General features: G+C 43.5%; 1 protein-coding gene across 3 annotated transcripts in view; it reads right to left on the bottom strand.

The window, feature by feature from the left end:
- Positions 1-1684: 1684 nt before the first annotated feature.
- Positions 1685-24169, bottom strand: part of CDH13 (cadherin 13) — a 1266064-nt gene continuing 1243579 nt past the window's right edge. For 2 of the 3 annotated variants that reach the window (XM_074404611.1, XM_074404604.1), the window contains exons 12-14: positions 16905-17138; positions 13596-13845; positions 1685-3262 (exon numbers count right to left, since the gene is read on the bottom strand). In XM_074404611.1, the coding sequence (XP_074260712.1) occupies positions 13613-13845; positions 16905-17138 (467 nt within the window). In that variant the 3' untranslated portion in view covers positions 1685-3262; positions 13596-13612. The remainder of the gene's footprint in view (positions 3263-13595; positions 13846-16904; positions 17139-24169) is intronic. The other variant, XM_003938055.4, reaches the window with a different exon arrangement.

A 24169-nucleotide genomic window follows, 5' to 3' on the forward strand; every position in this document is an offset into this window, starting at 1 on the left:
ACGTGCAACTGCACCAAACCCAGGATCAAACACAGACTTGTTAATAATGTTTTAGTTGTCACATCTTAAGATCAAGACCCAATGTATTTAGTTTGGATAAAATGCCATCTGAGCTACTCTATGAGTATGATGGTAGATGGCTGTTACATTTATCAGATTTTTAAAAATGACATTCTGGAATTCTGGGATGAGCTATCAAAAATTTCTAACGATCTTAACTTTAAGAGCCAAAGCCTTATTTGCTACCTACCATGAAATCTGGCTGGATTTATTTTGTTATGATGGGTAGAGTTGCTGGTGTCAGGAAAGAGGCATAGAAGGTATATCTGCCCTAAATGATGCTCATTTGGAGAGACTGGCAGTACTGAAGGTGAAATGAGAAAATATGTGCATATTCTTATTAAAACGAATTATCCAAAATAATTAATTTATCATAAGTAAAATGAGGGAGAAAATGTGATTTTTAATCAACCAAGGTGGTTGAGTATTAATAAAAAGAGGTGAAGGTGTGACTGTTCAATGGAAATAAAACCCTCAGATCTGTAATTGGGAAAAGCAATTTCTGGTTCTTACTTGACTTCATTTTTTAATAACCTGGACTCAGATAAAACGCGTAATAATGAAATAACATTTTGATTCTACTATGGTTTTCAATAAACAATGTAATATATTCCAGCAGGTTAACAAAACATCCTATGATTCAGGAAATGCTACCACTTTGGCCTATAAGAATTGGTTTCTTTTTCTTTTCTTTTCTTTTCTTTTTTTTGGAAAGTATTAGAACAACATGCCAGAAATATCCTGGTCTTGATTAGAACTCTGGGGACAGAGAATATGTTTAAATAAGGGAAAGTTGAGGCATATTCTGCTTATTAATGAAGTATACACTTTACTCCTATTTTTTCTGGATTTTCAGCAAAGGTAAGCTTCTGGTTTGGTTTGCAAAGTGCAGGAGAGCCTACTGGCTCACGAGAAAAGGAGGAGTCTTGTATTTGTTTCTTTCAGTGAAAGGTCGCTCAGCTCCTGTATTTCTCCCTGTAGGTGGCTGAAGTTTACACTGAAAGGTGATTTCCTGATTGCCAATTAGCATATGCAGCATGCTACCAGCCACTTAACTGGCTGAGGATGCTCTTCGTTTATTCAAGGGTGAACATTCTCCCCATGCCTTGCAGCAAGAAGGGAGCAAGGTGCATCAGGGAGGCACGTGATAGTGCCCTATAAAGCCAGTAGAAGCAATCTTGTGAAGTGTGAATGCACAGGCTTAGATTCTCCTGTCCTTGAGTTGGGGGCATGTGCTTGCGGAGAATGACCCTGCCAAGTTCAAGGAGTGGCATCTCCTGATCCAGCAACAGGATTTGTTCCAGAGAAGAATCCCCAGGTCTTGGGACTGTTGACAGATGGCCGTGACTGTTTTGTGTGGTCACTGAACTGAGAAAGGTCCTCTCATCTTTGAGTATGCAATTACCTTTATGGCTGATTGCGACACCCTCAAATTGTAAGGTGGATGAGTCCACTGCCCATGCTGAGAGCTGGTACTTCTGCCTTTATAGACTTACTCACCTACCAGAGATGTATGAAGGACCCCAAACGGTCAGTCAAAAATGTTAACTTGCGCTAAGACAAGACCCAGCATCAGCGACACTAGACACAACATAGAAATCAGAGAAAAGTTACTGTCCAGCAGTTTTAACCACCAATACCCATTTATTTTAATGGAAAAAAATTCTGCATTCTATATGTTCCAAAAAGATTTACTACTGAAACAAACACAATATATGGAAACTCTATCTGTATAATTTCACTACAACAAAGACAACATATGACTTCTACTTCCTACAGAAGGCTAACTGAAAAGTACAGTGCAAACATAGATTGCATAAGAAAGCGTGTGTGTGTGCGTGTGCGGTTAAAACCTTTAGTAAGCAGCTGCATTAACATATGCTAAGACACTTACCTTACCCTAGTTCGTGGCGAGCTCTAATAAAAAGCCACAAGCCGTCACTAGCTTTTGTTTGATAGAAAAATTTGGTGTGAGCTTTGATGATTCATTTACGGTTTATCAACAAGAAGGTAATCTTAGAACAAGCACTAACTTTCCGCTTTTACATGCTCACAGAATACAAATCAGTTACTTTTCATACATAATGAACGTCTTTTATTTTCAGGTTTGCAAACAACGGTAGTCAATTCACACAAAAGAGTACTTTTAAAACTACCTGTATTTACTCTATTTTATGCCTGTATATATGAAACAGAGTGAATGTGGATAAATGTATGTCTGTACATGTGGGTATGTATATATGTGTATACAAGATGGTACCTGTAGACCTCTTTGTATGCATGTATGACCTCCATGATGACATTTACAGTTGTACCTTTACTTAGGAGGGAGAGATTCTCTACCATGATCTGTGTCCCCATAAGAATCAGTGCGACTGTGGATTCGGGACACATGCAAATGCAGGTGGATGCCCACGAAAGAAAATATCAGCCCTTTTCTTGGCATTGGGTGGTGAAATTGCCTGCTCTGCTCCTCACCACCTTGGCTCAGGATCATGGCATTGGATGGCAGTGAAAATTGGTTGTAGTCCTCGAACTCAATAAAGAGAAAGGACTTCTTTCTCTGCTCTCCCTCTCTGTGGACCAGCCTGGCTGGCCGTGGCATCATTCAGACTGAACGGGACAACGGAGAAGTAGCTTCAGAGCAAAAGTGACAGCTCTGTGGTTTGTCCTCATGCTGACCTGGATGCCGGAGACCCTGGAGGGTTCAGTTGTCTTAGTTTCCACCCTGCCTTGCTTAACCTGGCAAGGAAGAACAGCATCAAAACGAGGCTTCTCTGGGATAGTCTCTCTCTACAAATACCGTGTATATACACATACAGATACTCATACATATACCAATACTAACCCACAGACAAAGCTGGGTGCCTGGAGCACTGGCTAGCGACATGTTAACACACCAGAAAAAGTAGTCATTGTTCCTGCTCCCAGAAGATCAAGTCGTATGTCATGATCTTTAAACATTCAGGGAAAATGCAGAAGATTCCATTAATTAAAGGAGGGAGGAAGATGCTGTCAAAATGATGAAGTACAGACTAAGTGAAACTGCAAAGAAACAAAAATCTGGAACAATTGAGGCCTAGTTGTGAAGTTCGATAGCTGTAAACCGCAATCTTCAGATTTGGATAGATTTTTTTTTTCTTTTTCCTGTTGCTATGGAAACTTGGAAGTCAAGCTTCAGACGTCAGGCGTTCTCACAGACCTGAACAGAGAAGGTTCAGAGTTAAGTCGGGAATATCACCTCTCAATTCAAACATTTTAGCTAAAAACCAGATAAATGACCGGCAAGCTCTAATAAACACATTTTAAAACATCACACGACTTTGGGGTTTTTTTATCCTTAAGGATCACACTGGAAGACAGAATGAATGCTTATATCATAAAAAGCTGGACTTCTCTGAAAATGCGTATGGTGATTTTAGATGCCAAACACCACTCAGACTGAGCTTGGTTGCTATTACCATTGTTACCATTGAGACTATGTCCTTCTTGTCTCTTAGCACAGAGCTTGGCTATTTTATGAGCAAGCTGTCCATGTATTTTAGAGATTAGTGATTATTCCATATATGTATTGACTTCTATGACTATATATATGTGATGATTATATATATGTGTGTGTGTGTGTGTGTGTGCGCGTGTGTGTGTGTGTGTGTATAAATGCGATGACTATATAGATATAAAATGTATATATTGACTTAAGGATCACAAGTTACAAAGCAAGATACCTATTGATGGTTCTTCAAACGTGGTATCCTTTTATTTTATTTTTGAGACATGGTTTCACTCTATTGCCCAGGCTGGAGTGTAGTGGCATAGTCTTGGTTCACTGCAACCCCTGTGTCCTGGGCTCAAGCGATCCTCCCACCTTAGTCTCCAGAGTAGCTGGGGCTACAGGCAGGCACCATTATGCCTGGTTAATTTTTACACTTGTTGTAGAGACGGGGTTTTGCCATGTTGCCCAGGCTGGTCTTGAACTCCTGGCCTCAAGTGATCATCCCACCTCAGCCTCCCAAAGTGCTGTGGTTACAGGCTCACCTGTGAGCCACTGCACCTGACCCCAAACATGGTATAATAATTTCCTATTGCTGCTGTAACAAATGGCCATAAACTTCAAACAACACAAACCTATTCTTTTACGGTTCTGGAGGTCAGAAGACTGAGATGAGTCTTATGGGGCTAAAATCACTGTTGGCCAGGCTGCGCTCCTTCTGGAGGCTCTAGGAAAGCATCTGTTCCCTTGCCTTTCCTGGCCTCTAAGGGCTTCCTGCATCCCTTGGCTCATGGCCCCTTCCTTCGTCTTCAGAGGCAGCACTGCGGCATCTTCTCTTTCCACCTCTGGCCTCCCTTTGTTTCTGTCATTGCATGGTCTTCTAACTGACTCTTCCTTTGTCTGTCTTATGAGGACTTTGTGATTATGTCAGGCTCACCCGGTTAATCCAGGATAATCTCCCTATCTCAAAAAATTCTTCACTTAATCCCATCTCCAAAGTCTCTCTCTTTTTTTTTGAGACAGAGTCTTACTCTGTTGCTCAGGCTGGAGTGTAGTGGCACGATCTTGGCTCACTGCAACCTCCGCCTCCCAGGTTTGAGCAATTCTCCTGCCTCAGCCTCCCGAGTATCTGAGATTACAGGTACCTGCCCAAAGTCTCTTTTGCCATAACAGGTAACATGTTCATAAAATCCAGGGATTGGGACTAGTAGTACATCTTGGGGGGCCGTTACTCAGCCAACCACGAAAGTAGCATTGTGTTCCCAGAGGAAAAAAGGCATCTTGTGGCCTACTGTGTTAGTCCTTGAGAACACGTCACTCACATAGAAAACCCCACAGAAAGAGACATCAGCATGCATTTAAGAGGCTGTCTTCCCAGCACCTGCTCGTGGCTCCTCCTTACGGTCAGCTGGGGGGTTGGGTTCAACATGGAGTCTGTCATGCTGCTCAACTCAGCAATGTCGGCAGGGAGAGGCTCTGGCTCTAGGATGCCCAGATCCAGTTTCAAAATGAGGCATGTTTTTGCCTGCATTTTCCTCTTTTTTGCCACCTTACTTCTTGCAAGCACTTTCTGTCTGGGTAATTCCAGCAGAGCAGTGAATTCTGGCCCAGGACTAAGAGTTCATGAAACTGAGTTAAGTATTGTGTCTACGGTAATAGTTGCCAAAGTCCTTCCTCACTCTCACGATTCTGTACGGTCTTGCTCCATCAAAAGGAGAAAAAAGACGCATTAATCAGTCTACAAGGGCTGTGTACTCATTCATCTGACCTTTGTTCTCACTCCTACTGATAACCCAGTCCTGCCTCCATCCAGAAGTGCCCACGGAAGGCAGGCTGCCTTCTGCTCAGAACTTCAGACGTCTTGAGCCACTCTTTTCATGTTTACAACGATTAGGTCTCCTTTATGGCCACGCTGCATGACAGTTGTAAAATATGAACTCTTTTTACAGAAGCTTATTAGGAAGAATGTTCTTAAGATGTTACTTTAGGTCGCATACATATTCCTATTAGTTTTTTTTTTTTTTTTTAATGGTCAAAAGGCATTTATATTGTCAGGAAGGTAGAATGTCTTCACTTTCTGTGTCTAATTTTGGTTAGAAAGCAGAGTGGGGTTTCTCAGCCTCCACACTGTTGACATTTGCGCTTGGATGCTTCTTTGTGGGGAGTGCTGTCTTGTACATGGGAGGATGTTTAGCAGTACCCTTAATCTCGACCCCCTAGATGCTATGAGTGGTGTCCTGCCAGGCATAATAATCAAAGTGTCTCTAGACATTTCAACTGTCTCCTGGGAGGCAAATTAGTTAGAAACAGAAAAAAAACCAGCTTTGGCTGCATAAAATCCATGAAATAGGCTCCCATCTCTTGTTTTCAAATTAGAGTCTCACATTCCTGTTTTAAGTCAATTTAGATGATAACGTAAGTGATTCCTCCCAGGGCTATTGAGATGGTTACTCAAGGAAATTTATATAATTTATGTAAAGCCCTTAGCTTGCATGTGCAAGGTACATGGAAAACCCTCAAGGGTCAACTGTCATTGCCCATAATGTCATGTCACTTTCAGTGACCACAGTTCATCTCAAAGCATGACTGCGGCCATCTGCAGGTGAGGACAGCCCACCCTGCCTGGGTTTGATGCCTTTTCAGGCCCTGTCTCTGCCCATAATACATTTGACAATAGAAAGGAACAAAATCCTGATACACTTTAGGAAATTCTAGAAAAGACAAAACTGTTATTAGAGAAAGCAGATCAATGAGAGCCCAGACTGGGGAACGGGGAGCAAAAGCCAAGGAAAATGATTTTGATTAGGACGTGGTATACAAATCTGTACAGCTACCCAAATGCATCAAACTGTACACTTGCAATGGGTGCGTTTTATTGAATGCAAACAATAGATTGAAAAATAAAATTTAGAAAGTGTTTAGTGCCTGTCTTTTGCTCATCTTGGCCCCCTATTTTTTTTTAAGGCATACATGTTTTATTTTATTTTATTTTTGAGATGGAGTCTCGCTCTGTCCCCCAGGCCGGAGCACAGTGGCATGATCTCAGCTCACTGCAACCTCCACCTCCCAAGCTCGCTCGATTCTCCTGCCTCAGTCTCCTGAGTAGCTGGGAGTACAGGTGTGTGCCACTATGCCTGGCTAGGCTGGTCTCAAACTCCTGACCTCAGGTGATCGGCCTGCCTAGGCTTCCCAAAGTGCTGCGATTACAGGTTTGAGCCTCTGTGCTGGCCCACATTTTATATAATGTTAATATTTAGCTGACATAGGGCGGGCTTTTTTTTTTTTTTTTTTTAAGAGATCGGGGTCTCACTATGTTGCCCAGGCTGGTCTCAAACTCCTGGCCCCAAGCAATCCTCCTGCCTCAGTCTCCCAAAGCGCTGAGATGATAGGCACAAGCCACTGTGCCCAGCCCACTCACCTCTTTAAACTTCTTTACTGTGTCTGAGTTTGTCCACCTCCCACCCCCCCATATAGAGACATTTAATTTCGGTAAACATAAATCACGACATTTGGCAGGCATCTCTAACATTTAAATGAAAAATATCAGAAAATCTTACGCCTTTTATTCAGGATCAGACCAAGTGTGTTTTTGAAGGTAAGTGGTAACACCTGTTTTAACTGTTTTTTTTCTTCTGGGGCTGAAACTACCTGTATCTGTGGTGCAAAACACTGGAGTGTCAACTGAATACCCTTCCAGCATTTTGAGAATGATTTCGACTTTACATACAGGCCCCAACTTAAAGTGGGATATGATCATGTGATGCTAGATACGGTGACTCCCCTTAGAGGGGAGCATAAAGCACATTCGGCGTCTCACACTGAGCATGCCTGGATATGTCTTTTATCAATGATACTAACTGTGAAGCAATTCTTTAGGGGTTATCGGGCAATTCTGTCTTACATTAACTTGATCCAAGAGCTCAGCTGAGAGATGAGAAGTGGGAAATCCTTGGGAACCTGCTCATGATTGACAACTGTAGGTCAGGAGTCTCAAGGTGAGGACCACAAGAAAATCCCTTGTTGGTAAGAAAAAAATACTGCCAACTCCGTTTTTTTTAAATCTAAGAAAAATTCAACAGTTACTAATACTTAATATGTGGAGTGGTGGTAGCAGAATGTGGGTTATTATAAAAATATTGTATAAAAATAATCAAACGCTGGGCTTTGTGCTGGAGGCTCCTGTCACCTGGGACGTTGATGCTATAGGTTGGATGGGCCTGGAAATCTGTATTTTAACAAGCAGGGGCACAGGGGCTCTGGTCTTCATTTAAAACACTCATTTCCAGTCTAGAGTAGCTGACCCATAAGCAGTGTCCTGCAGTGCCTTGGTTCTTCAAAGAGGGGTCACTGAATCGGGCTTTGACATCCCGAAACTGGATTTACAGAGGGCAATGTGTGATGTGACCCCGCAAGTGTCTTTCTGTGTACACACGTGTGCGTGCACACACACAATGCAAATACATGTACACGTGCATATGCATTCCCACGTGCACACACAGAGAATTTTTATCTTTGCAGTCATATAGAAAGTACTGCCCTCCAGGTTATCCAAACTCCATTATACTTGAGTTCCAATTGCTCCTGGATCTCTGCAAGCATCGTTTCTTGCTCTGTTGCTCAGGCTGGAGTGCAGTGCTGCGATCTTGGCTCACTGCAACTTTTGCCTCTCAGATTCAAGGACTTCTCCTGCCTCAGCCTCCCGAGTAGCTGGGATTACAGGTGCCCACCACCAGGCCTGGCTAATTTTTGTATGTCTAGTGGAGATGGGGTCTTCTCATGTTGGTCAGGCTGGTGTTGAACTCCTGACCTCAAGTGATCCTACCACCTTGGCCTCCCGAAGTGCTGAGATTACAGGCGTGAGTCACCACACCTGGCTGCAAACATTATTTCCAGAGCAGTGGCTTCTAAGTGCTGGTCCTTGGGAAGAGCTGGACTTGCGGTCTAACACTCACTCCCAGAGCTGGTGGAAAATGGAGATCTCTTACTGTAGTAGAGTTGGTCATGGTTAATAACTCAAATGCGTCTGCCGATAGAGGAGTCCATTGCACTGTCTTGTGGTCAGAATGAATGAAGCAGAGTGGGGTGCAGCCAAGGAAGGCTGTGGGCTGATTCTAACATGACGTCTGTGTTTGTATAGCTCCCAGGCAAAGAATGGTTTTCACTTCTTCTTCTTCTTCTTCTTCTTCTTCTTCTTCTTCTTCTTTTTTTTTTGAGACCTAGTCTTGCTCTGTTGCCCAGGCTGGAGTGCAGTGGCGTGATCTTGGCTCAATGCAACTTCTGCCTCCCAGGCTCAAGTGATTCTCCTGCCTCAGCCTCCCAAGTAGCTGGGACTACAGGTGCATGCCACGACGCCTGGCTAATTTTTTTTTTGTATTTTTAGTAGAGATGGGGTTTCATCATTTTAGCCAGGATGGTCTTGATCTCCTAACCTTGTGATCTGCCCACCTTGGCCTCCCAAAGTGCTGAGATTATATGCGTGAGTGTTTTCACACTTATAAAGGGTAGTACAAAAGACAGAAACAAAAAACAATAAAGATGAATACGTGACAGAGACTAATATGGCCCACAAAGCCATCTGGTCCTTTACAGAAAAAGTATGCTGAGCTCTGAATTAGAGTGCCAAAAATGGACCCTGCAAATGTAATACAGAGAGGAAGAAGAGTAAGTTGCAGAACGGTATGCCAAATATAATATGAATTATACAAGGTTTAACAAACTGCACAAAATAGAACTGTATGTGTTATGTGTGAATATGTGTGAGTGTGTGTATGTGTGGGTTTGTGTATAGTAAAAGTAGAGAACATCTGGACACACACATGAATAGCTAATTCATGGTAGCTTTTGTTTCTGAGGAGAGAGAACAGAAAATAAAACTGGGTAGAGAAACATAGGCAATTTCACCTTTGCCTGTAATATTTCATTTTTTGAAGAAAGAGAAAGGAAGGGGCTGGGCATGGTGGCTCATGCCTGTAATCCTAGCATTTTGGGAGGCTGAGGCAGGCAGATCACCTGAAGTCAGGGGTTTGAGACCAGCCTGGCCAACATGGTGAAACCTCATCTCTACCAAAAATGCAAAAATTAGCTGGGCATGGTGGTGCATGCCTATAATCCTAGCTACTTGGGAGGCTGAGATAGGAGAATTGCTTGAACCCAGGAGGCAGAGGTTGCAGTGAGCTGAGACTGTACTACTGCACTTCAGCCTGGGTGACAGAGTAAGATTCTGTCTCAAAAAAAAAAAAAAAAAAAAAAAAAAAAAAAAAAAAAGACAACAAAGGAAGAAAAAAGAACAAAAGAAAAGAGAAAGAAACATGTACTTCCTTTCATTCATCTGTCTGTCCATGCATCCGTTCACTTCTATTCCCCAACTCCAAGTTGTGATACAGATCACAGATGAAAGTTTCTAGGGTACTGAGCCCAGGAATTCATATTTTAAAAACGTTTCCTAAGTGGTTCTGATGTGCAACAGCATTTCAGAACTACCACTGCAATTAACATGTTGCTCTTATCACACAGTGGCAATTGTATACAGCAAGCCAACAAGAAGCTCATGCCAAATTCATGTCAGTTAACTCCATCCCCAGCTCTTCCTAGTTGGTTTCTCTTCCTTGTGAAGTTTAACTTGCTGTCTTGTCCAAGTTTTAATTCTGTAAGCTTCTGAAACACTTTTTGGAAAACTGGTGCTACAGAAATTCTTACACTGGATGTGTTCTGTCATCTCACTCTACTTTCCTCCCTGGAGGAGGGATGGTGCCAGGTTTTCTGGCACCATCAGTAGCAAACATCTTCACACTCATATTCTTTTTTTTTTTTTTTTGATATAGAGTCTCGCTCTGTTGCCAGGCTGGAGTGTAGGGGCACGATCTTGGTTTACGGCAACTTCTGCTTCCCAGGTTCAAGCGATTCTCCTTCCCGATTAGCTGAGTCTACAGGAGCGCACCACCATGCCCAACTAATTTTGTATTTTTACAAAATTTCACTATGTTGGCCAGGATGGTCTCAATCTCTTGACCTTGTGATCCACCCACCTCAACTTCCCAAAATGTTGGGATTACAGGCACAAGCCACCATATCCAGAATGTTTTTTTTTTTTTTTTTTGAGACTCATATTCTTAAGTTTACCCTCCTCCTTGTTTCCTATTGAGTTGTGAACTGAAGGAATGACCATGTGTTCAGGGTGTGGACCAGATCAGAGGATACCGTTAAACATCCAGGAGCCTGTACCGAAACACTGGAGTCACTCACCAGGACGGTCCTGCTTTCCCAGTGTCTTTGGACCACCCGGTGAGGCTTTAAAATGGACAAATGTCGGGGCCAGGCACGGTGGCTCACGCCAGTACTTTGGGAGGCCAAGGCGGGCTCATGCCTATAATCCCAGCACTTTGGGAGGCCAAGGTGGGCAGATCACGAGGTCAAGAGATCGAGACCATCCTGGTCAACATGGTGAAACCCTGTCTCTACTAAAAATGTAAAAACTAGCTGGGCATGGTAGCGTGTGCCTGTAGTCCCAGCTACTTGGAGGCTGAGGCAGGAGAACTGCTTGAACCCAGGAGGTGGAGGTTGCAGTGAGCCAAGATCCTACCGTTGCACTCCAGCCTGGGCAACAAGAGCGAAACTTCACCTCAAAAAAAAAGGACAAACATCTGAGATGCCTTTCCATTTATACTCTCATAGGGTAGGGCCCAGGTATGGGTAGCTATGTTTAAAAATTCCCCAGGTGCTTCTATTGTGCAGCCAGACTTGAGATCCACCATCATCTCCCCAGCTGATACTATGTAAGAATGACTTGCAGGTTACTATCGATGACTCAGCAGACCAGGCCCCAGACAGTACATGCTCATGAAGGGAACATTCTTACATTCCTACACTCTAGAAATCTAGGTCCAGGTTATCTGTCAGCATAGCACGGGGCAAACAAGCATAATGTGTTGCTATAAATTTATGGTATGTGCTATGGTCTGAATGTTTATGCCCTCCAAAATTCATATGCTGAAACCTAATCCCCAAGGCAATGGTATTAGGAGGGTGGGCCTCTGGGAAATTAGAAGGTCGGGAAGTCAGAGTCCTCATGGATGGGATGGGATGAATGCCCATATACGAGAGGCATCTGAGAGCTGCCTTGCCTCTCCCACCATGTGAAGATGCAGGGAGAAAGTGTCATGTATGAGCCAGAAAGTGGGCTTTCACTAGACAGTGAATCTGCCAGAATCTTGTTCTTAGACTTCCCAGCCTCCAGAACCATGAGCAGTAAATTTCTGTTATTTATGAGCCACTCAGTTTATGGTATTTTGTTATAGTAGCCCAAACAGACTAAGACAGTATCCAGTCTCCCCTGGACCACCCCTGCTCAAAGTACAGCACAATTGCCAACTATTTGCCCTTTGACCAGGTTTCCTAATTTCTTCTCAGTCCCTGGCCCCATGTCTATCCCTTCATCTGAAATGGTCTCTACTTTACAGAAAAGCCTCAGAAGAAGCCTCTGAGGGGCAGCCTCCTGATTCCTATTTTCTCTCTCTGATTCTCATGCTAATCAGATGAGATGATGTTAGAAAGCCAGTGAGACAATCGAGGTAAGTGAACATAAGCACCTAAGACAGTTGGGTGGAGGCAGGGAGGGATGGAAGTGTTGGACCCATAGACTCTGTTGGGCTTTGCAGTGGGAAGACTGGGAAGGAGACATGGGGATGATGATGATGATGATGGCAGTGGTACAGTCATCAGAGACAAGTCAGGCAAAGGGGCAGGACACAAGGGGAAGACACTATGTTCACTATCAGAAATGTCCAGTCTGAAGGGCCAGTGAGATGCTGTAATGGCTCCTTCCTTCCTTCTTTCCTTCCTTCCTTCCTTCCTCCCTTCCTCCCTCCCTCCCTCTCTCTCTCTCTTTCTTTCTTTCTTTTTTTGAGATGATTTCTCACTCTGTCACCCAGGCTGGAGTGCAAAGGCATGATCTTGGCTCACTGCAACCTCCACCTCCCAGGTTGAAGTGATTCTGCTGCCTTGGCCGCCCGAGTAGCTGGGGCTACAGGCACGTGCCACCACGCCTGGCTAATTTTTATATTTTTAGTAGACACGGGGTTTCAACATGTTGGCCAGGCTGGTCTTGAACTTCTGACCTCAAATGATCTACCTGCCTTGGCCTCCCAAAGTTCTGGGATTACAGGCATGAGCCACCACACCCAGTCTTTCTTTTTCCTTCTACCCACAGAACTCTGGTCTTGCATACAGCTTTATACACATACATGCCCAATATTGGACTATGTGATTTCCTGGTGGCTTGCCACTGTCAGCAGGATGTAAAACCTTCTGTTTTATTTTTCTGTCAATTTCTCAACTTCCTAATTCACAATTACACCGATACCTTCTCAAAAGGCAAGTAGCAAGGCCCCAAAGACTTTTGGATGGTAACAGTTACATATAAATGGCCGCTAAAGTTAAAATTGGACTAGTAGTTCATAAATGAGGAATATTTGACACACGTATTTATTCATTTTATCCTCACATCTATGCATCTATATTACTCTGCATAATAATCCACTTGTTTAAAATAAAGTTTCATTATATTATAGTCATTATTCCTAGCAGTGAAAAAACATTGTGAATTACACATTTATCATTTCCCCTGCAGTCCAAACTGCATCCAACCTCCACCCATAAATTCTCATGAGTATTCTCAGAAAGTCTCATCATACCTGTTTTAACCTTGCAAAAGATTATTCCGCATAACGTAGAGAGAAACAGGCCTCTGATAGAACAGTTAACTAATCTGGGCACATTTTCATTAGTTGAAGTTGAGCGGCACCTGTAGGACATTTTGCTTACCATCCGGTTTGCAGGCTAGCAATGAACACCTTTGTACAATTCCTCAGACTGTCTGCCAGGGATTGCTAAGATGCCTTTAAGCATTAGTTGGATCACTTTTACATATAACATGTTCTATCATAGAGACATACACAAAAGATGAATGATTCTTCTGGGATGCATTTTCTCGGAAAGTTATTTGGAAAAATGCTGGTGTCACGGACCCTGTGAAGTTACAGATTCATACCTGTGCATGCACTGGAGTTAGGCCAACTTACAAGCTAAGCTGAAGAGGCTGAGGAGGAGGAGTGAGGGCAGGCTGAAGCGCAGGGCCCCCGCTGCGTTGCAGTCCACTTTGGAATTCCTGCAGGAGCACACTTGTACCCTGAGATCTGTGATGTTTGTCATGGGTGGTTTCCCTGAATCTGTCACCATGATGGGCAGGTTGTAGTTTGCTTTGTTCAGATTTTGAAGAAGGCTTACCAGGGCATGCGTATCTGTAAAGGGAAGAAGGGTCCTGGTGAGAGCGGATCAGACTTTTTCCAATAAAAGAGTGAGGTTTTGGTGACTAAAATCACACCAAACAGACGTCACATTTTCATTTATAATCATGGGAATGCTTAAATTTAAATTGATTAACTAAAAATGCCAGTTAAGATCCTCAACGGCACCTGCCACATTCCAAGGGTCTGGGAGGCACACGTGGCTGGTAGCTACTGTAATGAACCACACAGAGACATCATCAGTGTTCTGTGCCTCAGTGCTGTCATCATCAATTTCAAGGAGAGCTCCTTTCATGAAGATGACCGAGTACCAAGAACTCCTCCCTGCAAATTTATTACATGAAAAAGTGATCTCGACAGAGAATGTATTCCACATCTAGAAAGCTAAGGTGAAAATCCACCTGCTCTCAATGCGGGCAGGGCCCTGATGTGCTGTCATGGAGATGGGTTCTATAGCCTATGTTTTTTGTCTTTAGTTTTTTTTTTTTTTTTTTTTTTTTGAGGCAGGGTTTCCCTTTATTGCCCAGCCTGGAGTGCAGTGGTATGATCTCAGCTCACTGCAACCTCCACCTCCTGGGTCCAAGTGATTCTCCTGCCTCAGCCTCCTGAGTAGCTGGGATTACAGGCACACACTACCACACTGAGCTAAATTTCGTACTTTCAGTAGAGATGGGGTTGCACCATATTGGCCAGGCTGGTCTTGAACTCCTGACCTCAGGTAATCCACCCGCCTTGGCCTCTCAAAATGCTGGGATTACAGTTGTGAGCCACTGCGCCCAGCCTTGTTTTAAATTTTTTAAATCAATCATCAGTCCACAGCTCTAGATTTGGGTGGGAACCCTCAACACAGAGACTGGATCTTTAAGCTTCCCCTCCACCTCCCTAATGCCATGTGCGGTGGCAATATCCACCATCACCCAGGCCCCTGGGTGACACTTGGTAGTGGCTGTACCAGCTGGCCTCTTATTTAGCCTTGGGCTAAAGTCACTCAGATGATTAGGGGCAAACATATTTTTAAATGCCCTTTTCTGGGTATAAACAGGTCTAGATACTGAGAAAAAAATGTAGGAGACAACAAAGTAATTTAGAAGGCATTTATCTATTAAGTAAAATGAGGAGAAAAAAACAAGAGTGTAATGACATGGAAATAAAAATAGATGAAGCATGGTCATTACCGGAAGGTAATGGCAGCAGCAATAACTAATGTGATGGTCACCCAGTAAGATGGCAGATTAAATCAAAGAGCATTTTTCTATCTTCCCTGAGCAGAGGAGAAACTATTTTTTTAAAAAAACCTTTTAAGTTCTGGGGTACACAAGCAGGATGTGCAGGTCTGTTACACCGGTAAACGTGTGCCATGGTGGTTTGTTGCACCTATCAACCCATCACCTAGGTATTAAGCCCAGCATGCATTGGCTATTCATCCTGATGCTCACTGCCCTCCTCCACTCCCCACCAAAAAACCCTTGAATGGGAAAGCTCCAGTTGGAAAGAACTGGAGATGCTTATTCAAATTGGTTATATCCATAAAAACCAGCAAATAAAACACTAACCCCTCAAACAAGAGAAGGGCTGTTTTAATTAAAAATAATCAGTGTAACAGAATTCATTCTTTAAAAAGCAATAAAATAGACAAGCAGGCAAATAGAATCAATACCAAGCAAAAGGCTCTAATACAATAAGATATGAGATAGGGCTATAACAATAGATATGAGATTTTTAAATAGAAAATGTTATGCACAACTCTACAATACATTTGCAAAACCTAATGAAATGGGTAATTCTCTGTCTCCCTCAAAAGTTCTACCACAGATATAAGAAGTGAGAACCCTGACTAGGTCAATAGCAGGGTAAGTTCATTATTGAAGATGTCGTGTCTAATGTCTTTTTTTTCTTTTACTTTCCTTTTTCTGTTCTTTGACTTTATTGGGAGACAAAGTGAACTGAGTTCACATTTGGGGAAGAAGGTGGGTGAGACTGTGGATATAGGGATACTTCATATTAATACATTGGTGTTTCAGTCTTCATAAGGCAAATGATAGACGTTGGGTTAAGTTTTGAACTCCACCTACCCATATGGAAGGACAGATGGGAGGAGACATTGCTTGCAAGTTTCATAACGGAGAAAGAAGAAACATGGAAGAAGACATCAAAGTCAAGGATGATGGCCAAGGATTTGAAAGAAAAGCCAAGGCCATCATTAGACTAAGTCAAGTTCAAGGAGGTCTGCAGCATACGATGGAAGGTTAGAGGCTGAAGACTGTAAAGATTCTTATCCTAGCACTTCTCTTTCCTTTAGTCTTTTATGAAGGCAGGTATACCATGAAAAGTCTCTTGAATGCGCTGGTGAAAATTAACGTAAACACACTTCTCTGTCTCTGAGACTGGAGAGACAGCTGAGCCAAGAGCCATGTGGGGAGAAGCAGAGACTCCTGTCTTTTGAAGGCCTACGACTGGGCAGGTTGGCCAATATTCTTTGTAAGCTAGTTACAAAGAAAGAATCTGTGGAGTTTAATTAAAAGAAAAAAGCAACAGAGAGAGGAAGGACAAAGAATCACAGTCTCGTGGCTGAGAACTCTGGAAATGGCAGAAATGCAGAAACTACAGATGAGTTAAGAGAAAGTTCACTATTGGGTGATAGGGACACTAAAAACCTAGATTTCACCACTATGCATTGTATGTATGTTAGAAGTCTGCAGTTGTACCCCCTAAATATATTACATTTTTAAAGAAAGAATACTGGAGTTATAGTATATAGTATATACGGTAGACAGGATAGGGTATACAACACAGGGCGTACAGTAGAGAAAAGATCGGAGAGGAAGCAGAAGAGAAAATGTCTATGTTTGCTTTTGTAAGAAACAGACATTCAATATTTTTATAAATTGCATTTGTTTGCTGCCGGGAAAATTACCAGTGTTTATAATATGTCGATAACTTAAAATGAAACGAATGAGAATACATGAGAGAGTAGTAGAGAAGGAGCATTTTGGGAAAGAGAAACTAAACTGAAAGCTGGAAGAATAAAGAGGAAATGTTTTCACCAGACTTACTGTTGATCTTGGAGATCTTCCAGACTTTATCAGGAACGGTTTGTTTGTGGATTTCAAATTTGAAAGGATCTGTATTTGGGTGAAGATCCTTATCCGATGCTCCCAAAATGACCACACTGAGGTTTTTGGCATCATCACAGACTTCAGCTACTGTGGGGTAAATGAAGGGGGCATTGTCGTTCACGTCCTCCAGGGTTATCAGCAAAGTCCCAGTGCCCGTAGCAGGAGGGTTGCCTGTGGGAAAAAGGGAAGATGTTGATACGCAACTGGTATATTTGAGAGCAATTTGCCATAGTACTTTATCTGTTGTAAACTTGGTACACTTTACAATTATTTTATTTTTTGACACATGGTCTTACTCTATCACCCAGATGAGAATGCAGTGTTGTAATCATGGCTCACTGCAGCCACAACCTCCTGGGCTCAAGAGAAACTACCACCCCAGTATCCCGAGCAGCTGGGACCACAGGCACGTGCTACCACACCTGGCTCATTTTGGTTTTTTTAGCATCTGCATCTCAGAGGATAATTTTTGTATTATTTTTTTGCAGAGACAGAGTCTCACTATGTTGCCCAGGCTGATTTCAAACTTCTGGCCTCAAGCAACCCTCCTGCCTCAGACACACAAACTATTGCAATCATAGGCATGAGCCACCATGCCCAGCCCATTTCCCAGTTATTAATAGTTGCAAACAAGACTATCAATAATAGATTACTTTTTTGGTATAAAGTTTAGTGGTTTACAAAGCCCTTTATCATATATAAGACTTCTGATTGAAATTCTTCAGGCTTAATACTTTACCCTTAGAATGCGAAGCTTCTGACACAAAAGTCACTCTCATACACTGAAATCTATTTAAAGAACGGAGATAAATATGACTTCTCCTCACTTATCAAATTAAACTTTTATATAAGTAGCCAGGCATTCATGCATATTGGTAGTATGGGGAGGAAGGAGTTTCCGTGAGAGATGGCCCTGGTCTCACTGCTGCAGCTTTACCCTAACTAGAGGGTTGACTAAAGCGGGAAAGATTAATCTGAGAGATTTTTTTCTGGGAGTGAAAAAGAGTCTCAGATGCAGATGGTGCCACTGGGGGCTGCAATGGTTGGCTCTGGTGGACAGGACAGATTTAGGAAAGTGGGCTAGTGATGAGAAATGAGATCACTAGCTGGCTACAGGGGCACAGAAGCAATCATCATATAATCTTTGGGCCTTATTTTTAAAGGCTTGCTTTTTTCCTAATATTTCAGCTTCTTCCAGGAATGTTTTTCATTTTAGGGGATATAATTTTAAGAAAACAGCCCTCATAATCACTAATGTAATAATGTCTTTTTTTTTTTTTTTTTTTTTTTTTTTTTTTTTTTTTTTTAATTTTAGACAGAGTCTCACTGTGTTGCCCAGGCTGGAGTGCAGTGGTGCAATCTTGGCTTACTGCAACCTCTGCCTCCTGGGTTTAAATGATTCTCCTGCCTCAGCCACCCAAGTATCTGGGATTATGGGTATGCACCACCATGCCCAGATTTTTTTTTGTATTTTTAGTAGAGATGGGGTTTCACCATGTTGGCCAGGCTGATCTCGAACGCCTGACCTCAAGTGACCCAGCCGCCTCAGCCTCCCAAAGTGTTGGGATTACAGGCGTGAGCCATTGCACCTGGCCCTAAAATAGTCTTTCACTTAAAGAAAGGGTTTTTAATGTTAAAACTCAGCTTGCTTTAAGTTTTCTCTGAATTCATTTTTAATCATTTGTGCATTAGAGGTTTGCTCTTGGTACAAATCATTTGTTGGTAGTTTCTAATTTTCTGCAAGAAAGGTTAGAGCCAAATTCACAGGTCACGCGTTTTAAATGCACAGATTTGCCTTATTCCTGAAAGAAAGTGCGGCACCTCTAAAATTGCGGCACTATAATTTGATACCATAATACGATCGTTTCTTGGCCTTTTGGCTTACATCAAGGGTAGATCCGTTCTTATCAATTTAATACAGTAACACTATACAGTATTAACCTAACACATGGCTCCGTTTCATTTTTCTAATCCTTATTTTCACTTAGGCAGATTTCCAAGTTTAATTTTATTTTGTCTCGTACAGTATTTATGTTTTGAAATGCACGTTGTTGGCAGTTTGGCCCTCGGGTTACATGGGGGTTAGAAGGGTAGTGAGTATTTGAAGTGGGCAAACAGGACGTAGGCAAGGCCTAGTGAAGAAACGAGGAGACCTCTTTAGATGCAGACGGTTTATTACTGACAGAGACAGTAAAAGGAGGCGTGGGCATTGCGGCCTTCGTGCGGGTCATGGCAAAATAAAAGGGACTGGACAACTGCAGCAGAAAGAAGGGGTGTTGCAGCAGAGCCAACTCCAAGCTGCTTCTCAGCAGTTCCACAGCAGCAGCTGTGCCCTGAGAGGGGCAGGAAGAAAGTCCCTGCACCTCACAGAACCCGGAAGGCAATGAGAGACTGGCTAGGGGACCGCAGGGTGTTCTGCCAAGACTTAGCGCCGCTGCAGGCCACACTCTCCCCACGTGGCTCTACACACCAAGTTGGGGGTGCCGTGGTGGAGCTGCTCCTCCTCGTCCTTGCTGAGTGCTCCTGGAGAGCCTTGAGTAGCATCACAAGGGGCCTGTACGGATTCCACAGAGTGCACGAGGCCACCAGAGGCTTTCCAGGAAGGCAGTGATCCAGGAACAATCTGATCTAACTTATTCTGAGAAAACACACAATTGGATTGCTAGGAAATGTGAGACACTGCAGGCCGGCAGACCAGCCATGGATGAAGAGAGGCAGGAAGTGTGCAGCTTGAGCAGGAAAGCGGTATCTTGTCTTGCTGATCAAGCACTCAGACAAGGCTGCCAGAAGAATAGCAGAGTGCAGTGGGAAGTGGGAAGACAAGCAGTTCAGCTGTGACTGTGCTAACGGCCCCTCGAATTGAATGCACCTGTGCAGACGTGTGCAGCTTGGGGGAAGTGCCCAGGTTGAGTTAGGGGTTGGAAAGTCATCAACATATAGATGCCTTTGAGATCTCTCTAACAAAGTGGTTAGCCAAGGTGACGGTTCAGAATGCCAGAGTGGTGGAATATGGAATCCTAGGAGACCCCAAAATTTAAAGGGCAGATGTGGGCCAGACGTGGTGACTCGCATTTATAATCTCAGCACTTCGGGAGGCCGAGGATCACAAGGTCAGGATCTCGAGGTCAGGAGTTTGAGGCCAGCCTAACCAACATGGTGAAATCTCGCCTCTACTAAAGACAGAAAAAATTAGCAGGGCCTTGGTGGTACGTTCCTGTAATCCCAGCTACTCGGGAGGCCGAGGCAGGGAAACTGCTTGAACCGTGGAGATGGAGGTTGCAGTGAGCCGAGGTTGCTCCACTGCACTTCAGCCTGGGTGACAGGGCAAGACTCCGACTCCAAAAAAAAAAAAAAAGCAGATGCTAGTTTTGCAGGAGAGATGGGGGAGAGATGAATTGGAAGAGGAGTCAATGACAAATAATTAAATGTGTCATGACCCCCATGAGGATAAGAAGCACAGAGAAGTAATGGGATTTTGAAGGAGACTGTTACTGGTGACTTTTTTTTGGGAGAGGTTTCTACTAATGGGGAGGAAACCAGCTTAAAGGAAGCTGAGCAAGTGAGTCATAAAGAAGTGAGAGCCGGCCAGGCACGGTGGCTCAAGCCTGTAATCCCAGCACTTCAGGAGGCCGAGGCGGGTGGATCACAAGGTCAAGAGATCGAGACCATCCTGGTCAACATGGTGAAACCCTGTCTCTACTACAAAAAATTAGCTGGGCATGGTGGCACGTGCCTGTAATCCCAGCTACTCGGGAGGCTGAGGCAGGAGAATTGCCTGAACTCAGGAGGCGGAGGTTGCGGTGAGCCGAGATCGCGCCATTGCACTCCAGCCTGGGTAACAAGAGCGAAACTCTGTCTCAGGAAAAAAAAAAAAAAAAAAAAGTGAGAGCTGATACTCTTTAGTGGGGCTGGTGGAAATTTAAATATATCAACACCCAAAGACAGTTACAGAGTAAACATTTAAATAAATGTCTGCTAAAACAGCAACACAAACGCAATTAATCATTTGAAGGATGGCTATTTCTAATGGTGGCGTATCATCAACTTTTGTGAGCGGGTAAACTCAAAAGAAACACACAATTACATTGAAGTTGGTTTTTCACTGTCAGCTTTAGTCATTTAGCTAAATTCCTTTGTTGAAAAATTATTTTTCTCTTTTTATTGAACTAATTGAATATCTCAGAAGAATCCATTATGTTTTTTCACTCTGAATATATTATGAAGCCAAGTCATTTGGTAGAATGGATGAGAAGGCATTATGAGCATTTGAAATATGGCCATTAGAACTGGCCTTTTGTGAACTTAATTATACAACTGTCTTCAATTTCCCACGTGTTATTCCCAGGCAAGGCTGGTGATATCTTTTCTGAAGTCAGTAAAATGAATTTGTTACTTTGGGCAATGAGGTAAAGACAGGATTCACAAAATCCTGAAGGAAAAAGCCTCTCTCTGTTTCTATGCACAGGATAGAGAAAAATCACATCAAAAATTCAGGTGAAATTCAAAATTTCAAAATCCCTCACAAGCCCATTTGGCTCCAATCATTTCTAGGGCCCAGGAAATATGGGGGCTTCTTAGATTTCTCCGGATTTTCAACAAAATCCCTCCCTCCTCTGTTCCCCTTTCCATTAGCAGCCATGGAACCACTCATAACTAAGTATCAAAATCAAGGCACAATGAAGACAGGGTCCCTCCTTTACACACTTTCTCTTTTGTCTCCCAGGTCGGGGTGCAGTGGCACAATCTCGACTCACTGCAACTTCTGGCTCCCGGGTTCAAACAATTCTCTTGCCTCAGCCTCCAGAGTAGCTGGGATTATAGGCATGCACTACTATGCCTGGCTAATTTTTATATTTTTAGTAGAGATGGGGTTTTGCTGTGTTGGCCAGGCTGGTCTCGAACTCCTGACCTCAGGTGATGTGCCTACCTTGGCCTCCCAAAGTGGCAGGATTACAGGCATGAACCATCATGCCTGGCCTGAATTTGCTCTTTTGAAAGGGAAAAAAACCTCAATTTGAGCAAAACACCCAGAGATGGAGCTAGAATGGGACTTCCTCTTTTCAGCTCCCTCCTGGAGGAAGCCTATGTGCTGGGTTCTCAGGGTAGCCATTTTAAGGATCAGAGGAAGTCCAACCTCTAAACGTGTGAGGGTCTGGTTGAGTTTGTAGGGGCTTCTGTCTTTATAATGTTAGAAGCTGGAAGGAATGCTGAGAGATGAACGATTCAGCTTTCAGGTCTTCAACATGGTTGGGAGGTGGGTTTCCCACTGGGAATCTGCTGAAAGTCATGGCCCCTGCCTCCAGGGAAACATACCTGCATTCAGAAACATACCTGGGGGGTCCATAGACACTCACAACTTGCACGGGCTTGGTGCAAGTTCAGAGCAGAGGATCTGAGACCCATTCATTTTAGGTATGGTCAGTCTGAGGTCCAGAGAGATTTAGGACAGGCTCACATGAACACTGTGAGGGTTAGGCCTCCTTCTCTTTTTATTACATAGCTTGATTCTTACAGGCTCTCATTGTGACCATGAAAGCACACTATTGTCCCTAAACCATGATTTCAGGTTATTATTATTACTATTTTTAGCTTCTTTCTTAAGAGCTATTCTTTTAACTGTGGTGAAATACACATAACATTGACAATTTTTAACCATTGTTAAGTGTGCAGTTCAGTGGTGTTAAGTACAAATTGTTGTGCAGCCATCACCAACATTCATCTCCAGAACTTTTTCACCATGCAAAACTTAAAACTCTGTACCCATTGAATGCCAATTCCCCATTCCCCTTCCCCCAGCCCCTGGCAGCCACCATTCCACTTCTTGTTTCTATGAATTTGACTACTCTGGAGACCTCATGGAAATATTTTTTTTTTCATAAGCAAGAAATGGTAGGCATGGTGAGGTAGCTCAGGTCTGTAATCCCAGTACTCTGGGGGGCCTAGGCAAGCAGATCACTTGAGGTCAGGAATTTGAGACCAGCCTGGCCAACGTGGTGAAACCCCATCTCTACTAAAAATACAAAATATTAGCTGGGTGTGGTGGTGCGTGCCCATAATCGCAGTGACTCTGAAGCCTTAGGCAGGAGAATTGCTTGAACTCGGGAGGCAGAGGTTGCAGTGAGCTGAGATTGCATCACCACACTTCAGCCTGGGCAGCAGAGCAAGACTCTATCTCAAAGGAAAAAAAAAAAAAAAAAAAAAGAAAAAAAGAAATGGCATTTACTAGGTCATTCACTCTAAATGTATTTGAGATTTTTAACTTCCTATTCCTAGTTTGCTTACTGGCACTGATGATTATTTGGGACCCAGACTTTGCCGTAGTCAGGCTGGGTCCAAAAGGAATCATCAGTTCCAGCTAGCACAGTCACAGTTGTCCCTGTAGTAGACAATAGGCAGGATGGGGGCTGGGACGAAGGCCCCAGGCTTGCTGGTTATCACTGGCCATGCCCAGAGGCATTTACTATTTCTGTAGGAGGGATAGCTCAGGAGCCAAAAATGATCCTAGTGTCGAGTACATCTTTTTCCGAGATAACAGCAGGGGGCTGGGGTCCACAGGGGACAGTCTGTGCAGATGGAGGTTCGTGAAACAGACACTAGACCCCAAAGCTGAAGCCTTGTCTTCCAGTCACAAGACCATGCCAGGCAGGGAAGGGGGAGGGATAAGGATGGAGAGAAAGGAGGAAGCTTGGGAGCAGGATCTTGTTATAGGAATGGGCCTCTGTGGGGTAGTGGTTTAGAGCCTCCTGATTGTGGAATGGTGTTAAAGCCTGGGGCTCAGCCACCAGAAGAATCACCATAGACTAATGCTCACCCTAGGTTTGAGGCAGGGCTAGAAGAACTTCCTTACATCCAAAGGATAAGCTCCACAACCTTCCCCTGTGCTGGACTACACTTTAGATGGTCTTCTTTTTGACTCTAGGGCCCTGATATGGTTTGCCTTAATGTCTCCACTCAAATTTCATCTTGAATTGTAATCCCCACATGTAGAGGGAGGGAGATCACTAGATCATGGGAGCGGTTTCCCCCATGCTGTTCACATGATAGCGAGTGAGTTCTCAGGAGATCTGATGGTTTTATAAGTGTCTGGCATTTCACCTGCTAGCATTTCTCTCTCCTGACGCCATGTGAAGAAGGTCCTTGCTTCCTCTTTCCCTTCTACCATGATTATAAGTTTCCTGAGGCCTCTCCAGTCACGTGGAACT

The sequence above is a fragment of the Saimiri boliviensis genome, chromosome 1, assembly GCF_048565385.1.
Source record: "Saimiri boliviensis isolate mSaiBol1 chromosome 1, mSaiBol1.pri, whole genome shotgun sequence".
NCBI classification, from domain to species: domain Eukaryota; kingdom Metazoa; phylum Chordata; class Mammalia; order Primates; family Cebidae; genus Saimiri; species Saimiri boliviensis.